The sequence below is a fragment of the Colias croceus genome, chromosome 13 (genome assembly GCF_905220415.1).
Source record: "Colias croceus chromosome 13, ilColCroc2.1".
Lineage (NCBI taxonomy): Eukaryota > Metazoa > Arthropoda > Insecta > Lepidoptera > Pieridae > Colias > Colias croceus.
The window spans coordinates 3,506,462-3,517,540 of record NC_059549.1 but is presented as its reverse complement, the minus strand read 5'-3'; the positions used below and the strand labels follow the sequence as shown (position 1 = coordinate 3,517,540).

The 11,079-nt window shown below is 32.9% G+C and overlaps 1 protein-coding gene across 1 annotated transcript; it reads right to left on the bottom strand.

Annotated features, from left to right (window-relative positions):
- Positions 1-3,060: 3,060 nt before the first annotated feature.
- On the bottom strand, positions 3,061-8,413 carry LOC123696997 (toll-like receptor 7). The gene is made up of 2 exons (XM_045643406.1): positions 4,344-8,413; positions 3,061-3,296 (listed from the first exon to the last, which is right to left on the bottom strand). Exon 1 carries the CDS (start codon positions 8,182-8,184, stop codon positions 4,429-4,431), a length of 3,756 nt encoding a protein of 1,251 aa, XP_045499362.1. The 5' UTR covers positions 8,185-8,413; the 3' UTR covers positions 3,061-3,296; positions 4,344-4,428.
- Positions 8,414-11,079: the final 2,666 nt, after the last annotated feature.

The window sequence follows — 11,079 nt, the reverse complement described above, 5'->3', positions numbered from 1 at the left end:
CAGCGGTTATTGGTAGGCCTAACCTTTAACCATTGTTTGAATTCAACGAATTAGAATAGCGTTCTATTAAACGAATTAAGATATATGTATACGAATAGTAATATAATTATTTACTTATCTTATATTTTTCAACTATTTGAGAAAATGTATTATGCTATATTGATAAAGATTAAATAAAGTATATTCTGAGTGAATTACTTTTAATTAATAATTTAAGAAAAGTTTAAACTCAGCCAAGAAAAAGTAAACCCAACAAGTGAAATCAATAGCTTCTTTCGTGATCTAATTTATAAATAACATCATAACACAATAATCAAGTGTTACCAGTTCACATGAATTAATAAAGACACTTTCTTAGTACACATGACGTAAGCTGTAACAATAGTGAATAATGTTCTTCATTGTAACAATGTACAACGCATGCTTGAGACACGCGCCACTAACATCCTACTTATCGCTACTGGACCAAATGTTTTGTTTTATGTATATATGTTACAGGAAATCTATGTAATCCGTCATTGTATACAATTCCTAGGCAATGTATACAATTCCTAAAATCGTACGGAAATGTGTGAAATAAATTATTTTATACACATTTCCTAGGAAATCTATACATTTCCTAAATAGCTATCGGAAATGTAAAACATTTAAGATATTGATATGTCGCAGGCAAGGGTTGGACTAAAGCAAAGGGGGCGCAGGACTTAAAAAATTTTTGATGGAGTTGGTGTCATTATAACACCTATTTATTATTGTTTTATCGTAAAGATTACGCTTATATAAGCATGTTTTATAGGAACAACTTTTCTCTAAAATCAAAAATAGCCGAGATATTCGCCCTCAAAGTTAGGTTAGGTTTAGGTTAGGTCACCGTTAGGTTAGGTTAGGTTAGGTTTGTTAAAAAAAAAACTACACAGAAATAGGAGCCCCGCGAAGCGGGGCTCCGTCGACGAAGATCGAACGATCGAAGATAATAATATGAACATAATATTATTACAATTTTACGGTATGACTGTTACCCGATTGTATCAATAAGAGCTATAATAAAAAAAATAACAACGTGTTTTATAACAGAAAGCATTTACTTTACACATTTCCTAATACGATATAGGAATTGTATACAATTCCTAGGAAGATTATACATTTCCTAGGATATGCATGCATTAAATAGTTTTTTAAACAATATTTTATACATTTCCTAAATGGTATCGGAATTGTACACATTTCCTAGGAATTGTATACAATTCCTTGATTTCATATATTTCCGGTAACATATACAAAGCGCTCTATTTTCAATTCTATTTTTTTTTAAATATACCTAATCAATATATGTATATAATAGCTAAAATGACGCCCTTAATTAGACTTACCATACTCAATATTCTAAAAAAACTTCGACTGCACAGTGCACTTTTTAAGTATTAGCATGTATATTTTTCATTTACAGTTTAGACTGAGGATAAATAATATAATATGGTCGTTTTTATTCATTTTCATACCAAATCAGTCATGGAATATAATAGAACACGGATAGAATTTTTTTGTAAACAACCATGCTTCATAAGTACTAAGTAGTTAGGTATGTGTTGTTACACGAATTATACTAAAACAAATTAGTTTTCTTTGTCGGTCGAACACACATAATTAAATCCAAATGACATTAGACAAAATATTTGATACTTACGAAACATAGGTACTTCATATAATAAAAAAGTGTCGTAAGACTTTAATTTACTAAATTATCACTCATAACAGAAACACAACGAAAGTCGTAATTTTTAACACATGTAACAGTAATAAACACATACAATAGCCGAGACATTTGAGCAGCCTATAAAACACTCCCTACTGTTTCATAACACGAATGACTAATAAAGTTTACATCTGTAATCAATGTTAATATAGATTTTACTTCTTTCTATTACATTATTATTATCTCTCACTTCCGTGTTAGATCTATGAGAATGATGTGAAACTTTTCGACAATAGATATCTACCGGTAGAGAGGTAGAGCAATCTTTGAAGTTGAAAATTGTTAGTTTTTAAATTCGCCATTAGCAAATAAAAATATTTTAGTAAGATCATAAAGATAACTAAAAGTCTATTAAACTAAATACATTTCACTTAAGTGCAAATATTTTATTAGTTTCAATAAGCACCATTCAAAATATTATAAATTATTTCTTAGCTGAAATAGAACAATTCAGTTAAAATGAAACCATCTCAACTCTGTTTGCAAAGTTCATTTTGTCAGTTCAAACTAAAACTGTAAAATTTAAGACAGCTCTTACAAGTATTAAGTCTAATAAAAATAACCCTTTGAATTGTATAAAAAGAAAATATCTTTAATTTAGACTAAGCCTCACCCGCGGCGCCGCTCCCTAGTTTTAGTTAAGCTAACATAATAAAATGAAACTCTAAATTAGCTCCTCGTTTTACAAGCAATAAATTTAATAGGCAGAGGGTGCTTTAGTCAAAGAAATTTAAACTCGACGACAATTCTGTTGCCGCACGGAGGGCGTCAAAATCATACCGGCTAATCTATTTTGACCGTTTATTTAATATACCAACCCCTTTCAATATGTTCAAGAATAAAATTTAATTATTAAAGTGTTTTTAGTCGGTAGTTACTTTTTTTTCAAACTTTTGCTGATTTGCTCTAACAAATTTATTGTCAGTTACCAACATAAAATAGATATAGATATAAATTATCAAGAACAATATCAATATTTATTTGAAATTACATATTCATATTTACTTAGATACTTTTATAAATCTACTGCTCGAAAAGATATATTAGGTACAATACGCAACTTTATTCCAATTCAATTACCATGAAACAGATGTAATCTATCTCGAGTCTCGACCACAAAAATGAAATTGGATTCGAAATAAAACATGTATTGTCCCTCGTTACTTTTATACAAACATCCATCATGCCAGGAGCTAGATACGTTATTTTATTTTATAACAAAAACAATGAGATTGTCTGATTGTAATATTGGTAATGAAATGTTCTTACAGGTAATGGATTCAAAAGGGATAAATTAAAGATAGCGATAAGTTATAAACATTTTATTAATCATCTATACAAACATCAGCCATAATCGAATAATCTACAATAATAATTTACAGTCTTTGAAATTAATACTTACAACATTCCATTTGAAACAAATTTAATAAATAAGCGAATCTTTTTAAATGCGAAATTTGGTATCGTTATTGTACAAAAGTTACACAACTATTAACACTATGAGGTCTATTTACAACATCGGACGACATATTTCATTCAAAAAGGAGAATGCCCATGAAAGTATGGACCACAGTATAGTGTTGCGTCAATGCCAGAGTGGTTTTTAAGGGTTCTTCGATATTCAACAGATTTTTACCAATTGATTTTTTTGTGATAAAAACAGGGGTTTTCAAGATATTGAGAAAAATGTGAATTAACCTCAGAACTTAAATAAACCCGATTTAGTTAGGTTTATGTGTGATTTAGGTAGTATTTTATCGTCTGAAGGTTATTTTTCGTTTAACATATTTAATCTATGCGTAGAGCTTATGCTTTCAGACAAAGTCTATCTGTTCATCGGCTAGTGTAGGTAGGCACCAGAAATCTTCCGGGACGGATTTCAAGAAAACCTAAATATATATTTAAAAAATACCAATAGAGTTTTTATTCGGTTTACATATTGTTGTTGTTGTTCGAATCATTATTTCACTACATATTCGAAGAAAGAAACAAATAAGAAATAACTGGTTAGGTACCTATCAAGCTATGTCATAATAATATTTTTTTTATATATATTTAATATTTATATTATTTTACTTCACTATCTATGTTAAAACAACCTACAGTGTATAAACAATACCTTATAGAGTGATTTTATGTTAATTGATTTTTTTTGTAATTCAATGAAAACAATAATCGATAGTAAATGTCATAATAGTTGCTCGGTTACCGTGGTAACCGGTAATGGATACTAAATCTATGGTAACGGATCTAAACAATTACATGTCTTATTAGATTTTAAAAAACATTCCCTGATCAAAATATAATATTTTCCGATAGTAAGAAGGCCTCTAAATTGCCGAGATTTTTTTAAATAGTATTGTTATCTTGATGCATGAGAAAAACCTGTACCAAAAATGTAAACGGTAATGCACACTAAATTTATAATAACGGATCTAAACAATTACATGTCTTATTAGATTTTACAAAACATTCCCTGTTCAAAATATATTTTCCGATGGTAAGAAGTCCTCTAAATTGCCGAGATTTTTTTAATAGTATTGTTGTCTTGATGCATGAGAAAAACCAGTACCAAAAATGGGCATTCTCCTTTCACAACAAAGCGACATGATCAACAAATGCCTACCGATACCGTTACAAAATGAGATCGTTCTTTTGTTATTTACAACTATGCTTTACACCAGGTACGTTTGGACTGTGTGTTGCAAAACCACAGATTGTGGGTGATTGTGGCGGCCTTGGAAATCATTAGAGGAATAATCAGAATCTATTGTGGAGTATATGTGCTCGGATAACGGGCGATCGCACGGCGAGCGTTCGGCGGAATTCGCAGACTTGCCGCACAGCGTTTGACAAGTGCTGTTTAATACCGATGCGTCCATTGTGTACGTATTGGAATTCCTTCCGTAATTGAGTCTTTTCAACTTGTGACCGCGCCGCTTAGACGACGGCATCGCGTACCGTAACCTTTCCCAAAAACGTTTCTCTTTCCACGTTATTTCTAAACCCGTTTTTAAATATGACTTCAACTCCGGATCTCGCGGTGCGAGCCCTACGGAGACAATTATTAATTTATGTGGAGTCTTACGAAGCGCTCGCTGTAAAGCTTGTCGGAATTCAATCTGAGACCATTCCGTTAAGATAAAGTTCTTTGTCAGAACAACTATTATACGCCTCGAGGCATCGGTCGCTTCGACAACTAAGTCAGGAAACTGAGCGTACGTCGCTTCAAATTGTGGAACGTCTCTATAATGTAAACATAGATGGTACGACGGATAACCATTCTCGAGCTCCCGCGCTAAAGATTCTATAACGAATTCTTCGTCTTTTGGGCTATAGCAAATATAAGCGTCGTAAAGCTTATCAGCATCGTTAAGAGCGCCCGCGAGGGGAAAGAGCTTAATGCCGCAATTTGAGTACAACCACATTCTGCAGGCGTATCTAAACGTGAACACTAAAACTAATATTAATAAAATAAGCATGAAACCGGTAAGGACCGAAGCCAATAATGGTATATTGTTGGAAACAAAAAACGCACTCATCATTGAATTGTCACTGATTTCACTACATACTGTCACATTTAAATTTAATTGTTTCTTCGGTGAATTAGCCTTTTCATTTAAACACCATAAGCTACGGATATCTATAACTTTTTCAACATTTTGTGATATGTAAGTTAGGAATCCTTGTAAATATTTACAATTACAGGACCATAAGTTATTACCGACATACAACGTTTGTAGTTTTTTGTTATTGTCCAAATGCCAAAGGCCATAATTTACGAGTCTATTTCCGTCCAGGCGTAAAACTTCTAAAGAACCCAAAAAGGTGAATGTTAAGTTCGAAATAAACTCAATGACGTTGTTTTGTAAATAAAGTTCTTTTAAATTATTTAGTTTTGAAAATTCAAGGCCCTGTAGGCGTTTTAATTTGTTATTATCTAAATGTAATATTCTTAGATCACCTAGTTCACGAAATGTGTTGTTTTGAATTGTGAATATATTGCTCGAATTAAGATAAATAACTAAAGCTCTTCGCATCAGTTCAAACAAAGTCTCATTAAGTTCTTTATAAGAATTACCGTCTAAGTAAATATGAGTCGCGGCTGATGGAATGTCACGAGGTACCATATCAGATTGCTTCGCAGAACAATCTACAACATTCGTCGACTTTGTCGAATCATGATAACAAGAACAGTCATGCGGACAAACGGCTTTGCAATTGCAAAACGTAAAATCACAACAATTACAATCATCTGGACAATGGCTGTCAAATTTACAAAGGAAATCTTTTACATGTAAAGTACTAACGGGTTGATTTTTGACACCACGAACGTAAGATTCTTTACATACGACATTATTTAAATCCATCACGAATGGGTATTGTCGGGAAGTAACGGAATTTATGAGTAAAAGCCATTTCATTGTACAGTCGCACCGAAAAGGGTTAGCGCTAATATAAAACTGCGGTAACGTCTTATCACCTAATCTCGCGATGCGTAAACTATTCGCGTCCAATGTCTCAATTTTATTAGCGTACATGTCCACACGCGTCAGATTTGTTTTGTCGACAAACGTATCTGGTTCAATAGTCGTTATTTCATTATTGTTCACAAACAACAATTCAATGCTATTTGGAATAGACATTGCCGATAAAGCTACGATCCGATTGTGGCTCGCGTCTAACGTCTTTACGCGTAGCTCGCTTTGAATTTTATAATAATTACCCAGAATTTCGATAAAATTAGCGTGAATATCTAGCCATTTCAAATTGGGCGGCACAAAGGCATAATCAAACCAAACTAAATGATTTTCCGACAGATTAAGCCATAACAACTTCGTCAAAGATACAAATACTCCATTTATGTCCGAAATGAAGTTACCATCGAGCCGAACGGCTTCCAATTGCGAATTTCTTTGAAACGTTTCAGTACCGATGGACTGTATTTTATTTTTCGCCAAATTAAGTACTTGCAGGCTAGGCATTCCCCAGAACATGCCCGCTGTGAGGTTTCCAATTTGATTTTCGATTAAACGCAAACCAGTTAACTGTGATAAATTTTGAAACGAACTGTTCGTAATTTCCGTTAATAAATTTTCACCCAAGTCTAATGACTTCAAAAACGGTAACTGTAATATAGCTTGGGGAACGTTGGTTAATTTGTTTGAACTCAAATCTAATTCTTTTAAATCGGAGCAATTTTTAAACGCGTTTTCGCTGACGTACGCCAATAAATTATTGTTAAGGTTTAATTTGTTCAGTATAAAAAGTCCATTAAACATATGATCTTCAATTGTTCTGAGTTTGTTTAAACCTAAATTCAGAGTATGTAAATTAAAAAGTGGTGAAAATGCATTATCTTCAATGTACCCTATTGAGTTATTAATTAAATTAAGGTTCTGCAAAAAGAACAGATCTTTGAACATATTCTGTGAGATTCGAGCGATAGCATTGTGAGACAGGTCGAGCACGATTAATCTTATTAGACCGCCAAACGTTTCATCTTCTATGTGGTCGCCCCTCAATTTATTCACTGAAAGATCTAAAACAAGTAACTGATCCAACCTGTTAAATATTCTTTTGGGTAATATTTCCAGTTCATTGTTTCTCATATAAATTTCACGAATTTCCCTCGTGTTTTGAAATAAACCTTCTGGTAGATAATTTATAGCGTTGTCTGAGAGATTTACAACTTTTAACGATAGAAGGTCACTGAAAACTCCTGCGGGCAATTCGCTTATTTTATTGTTTTGCAAGTAAAGTTGTGTGAGTCGTCGCAAGTGTAGTATTTCGGAATCAGCTGGTAGAGACATGATGTCGTTGTAGCTCAGATCAATAGTCTGCAAGGTGGAACCACATTTGTGACCGAAACCCAATTCATCGACAAACTTTATCTTATTGCGAGTTAAATTCAAAGAAATTATATTTTCCAAGGCGCAAAATAAGTCAGATGGTATTTTTCTGATATTGTTATGTCCCAAGTCCAAAGTATGTAACTCCCTGAGACCGTTGAATGCGCCGAAAGACATCTCCATCTCCTTATTATAGCCCCATTCATTATTCATGGTGCGTAACTGCAGCGACTTCAAACCGCGTAGACCTTCGAACACATTTCCAGGGAGGCGGAGAATTTTACAATTAGAAATGGTGATCTCTGCCAAGTCCTTCATTTTGCTAAACTGGTGGTCCTTTAGCGTACTTTCAAGCAGTTCCGAGCCGCAGTGGACTGCAAGCTGCTCCGCGCCATCCGAGTGCATCGAACCGACCACGTCCCGGTCTGACGACAGCGTCCGTACATTGCACTCCACACCGTTCTTGCCGGCCACTCGAACACAAGCATCTGCAGCGTCAGGCGCTCCCGTGAGCGCCGCGCCCATCACTAAACAAAAGAATATCACGCTAATTATCATTTTAAACCGCACTTTGTCCATTTCATTTTCACTTGTCAACTTGTTTTTATGAATGAAAGTTTAGTTCGTTTTTCACGTGTGATCATATTAAAACACGACGCGCGATTTGTACGGGGATACGTTTCGATTACAACGAATTTGTGTGGGATAAAAAGAGCGATGCACGAGTCTCATTGTAAAGTATAGACGCGATCCCCCTTCGGCGGCGGACCCGCGACTGCCGCGTACAATGAAACGCCATGAATGCGCGGCAACTAGCGAGGGAATGGGTCGCACCATCGCATTTCTATTGCCGCATATCAAATAGTCCCCGTATTTATGGTATTAGATGAAAAAATATTTAGTTACATGTTACGGCCGTTAAAACCATTTAATATACCTAACCGGTAAGGTTTAGTTTTACTGAACAAACTTATTCTTAAACCATAGGCTCTATGTTCTTTTAAATTCCGATTTGCCAGGTAACATGCGTATACTGAAAGAACTGCATTCCATAACTATAAACTAAGTTTCCTGTAGGTAAATAGGAAGACAATGCCATGCCTTGCCATGCATTGATATATCTATCCTATATGTGCCTATCTAGAGATATTACGATATTATAATACCTATGTAGGTATGATAAATAAGTTTTTTTTTTCTTATCTATTGAAATACCCAGAAAAATGTTAAGATGTTAAAATCATTTTTGCCTATTATTTGTAGCTATATGTTGTAGAAAATACTTACTTGTCTATTACAATTTACTTTTTCGTCGTCGTCTTTTGTTTTATAAATGTATTGTACTTACTTTTTTGCTTTTAACTCTACTAAACATATTGACTCTACATTTATTCGAAAACTCTACCAGACATAAAACTCTATAATATAAAGGCATTAATAGTAAAGGGGTTATTGTAAATTTGCCACAAAGTTAATTCGTCACCTAAAAAAGTATGTGTAAATTTGCCACACTTTTATTTTTTTAAAGTTAATTCGTCACGATTTAATATCAAGTATTGTAAATTCGTCACATCGATAATTTAAGTACAGATAGCAAAAAAATTAAACAATAAATTAATTTAAAATGTCAATTTGGATGGCGATGGACTTTGTAAAAACATAAGGAAAAGCATAACAAAGTTAAATTTTGCTAAAAACCAAGGAACATCTATTTTGTATATGTTCTAAAAATTCACAGCAGTTATAAAGAGTATTACTTAAGAAATATCTAATATCTACATTATTCTACATAGGTAATGGTAAAAAATCACAGTTCTCTCTATAAATATTTTTAAAATGTAATGAAATGAGAGCGGCTCTATAACTAATTAGACCGCCTCCTTCGTACAGTGGTTGACGCGTGAGCGTAAAACCGAGGGGTCCTGGGTTCGATTCACGGTGGAGACGAAGAAAAAAAAATGTCTCGGTCTGGCAGGACACAGAAGGCTGATCACCTACTTGTCCCTAAAGAAAATCGATCAGTGAAACAGATGTGTAATGCATCTGCCCCTTACCCCACTTGGGGACATGGGACTTCACTTCACTATAACTAATATTTATCACAATCGTATAAAAATAAGGATAAAATATTTTTCACCTATTTTGTATACAGGGTGTAAGGGACAGCCTCCCGAAAACTTTAACCATGGAATCATTCTGAGCAATTTTCTCAAAGAAAGCATATTGTGGAAATGAAAAAAAAAATTTCAACCTCCCATACAAAATTAGCATCTCACTCGAAAATTTTGTATGGGAAGCCGAATTTTTTTTTTCATTTCCGCAATATGGTTTCTTTGGGAAAGTTGCTCAGAAAGATGACCTGAGTCCATGATCAAAGTTTTCGAAAGACTGTCACTTACACCCTGAATGTTCTAAAAATATACAACAGTTATAAAAAATATTACTTAACATCTATATTATTCTACATAGGTAATCGTAAAAATCACAGTTCTCTTTATAAATATTTTTAAAATGCAATGAACTAAAAGCGGCTCTACAATATTTATAACAATCCTATAAAAATAAGGATAAAATATTATTCTTTTATTAACAAGTAAAGATATTGCTTACTTACTTACTTTACTTAAATCATATCCTATAATATTAGAAAAACACAAAGCAAATAAAAATCAAAACTCAAACAGACTAGCGCGTTTCATGATCATGACAATTAATAAATCACAGTTAAAATCACATTAATTATTTTTATAAGTCAACTTTCGTTTTCCATAAAAATAAAAATTCTAATACATAAAAAATCATTTCAAACTTTTAAAAAGCGCAAATCAATTTGACTAAATAATGAATTTACCTTATGTTATTGATGAATTTACCTTATGTGAATGATGACTGTAATATTAAAATGTAAATCATTATATTGCTGGTTTCATCGCAGGCTGAAAGGTATAATTCACTTGCCTTGCTTGCTGGCGGTACTTTACTACTTGTGGCAAATTTACAATAACCCGAATATACCTGTGACGAACTTACACATACTTTTTAAGGCATGTGACGAATTTACTTTCAATGTATGGAGTTTTAAAAACGTGACGAATTAACTTTGTGGCAAATTTACAATAACCCTAGTAAAGATAATGTGGCCTCGATGTATACATAAACTACATAAACATGAACGAAAGACAGACTTAATATCTAAGGAATTATAATTATTATTATGAAAGTTTTATGTATTATTAAGTATATGTATTTATTGTGTTACTAGATTAATTCTGCTTGTCCAATCAATTGATTGTTTTGAAAAATTATCAATTTTTCAAGAAAATCAATTGTTTTGACTACCTATATATTTTACAAAAGGATAGAATGAAGGAATTTGTGTTTCATTTACAATTTATAAAATATAGGTACCTAATAGCAAAGAATAAATAGGTTTACTTTAGTAGTATGTGTGGATTCCAAACTTTTCAAGATATT

Bases quoted from the DNA above. Each gene is read 5' to 3' on its own strand.
- LOC123696997 (XM_045643406.1), bottom strand. From the start codon at position 8,184: ATGGACAAAGTGCGGTTTAAAATGATAATTAGCGTGATATTCTTTTGT.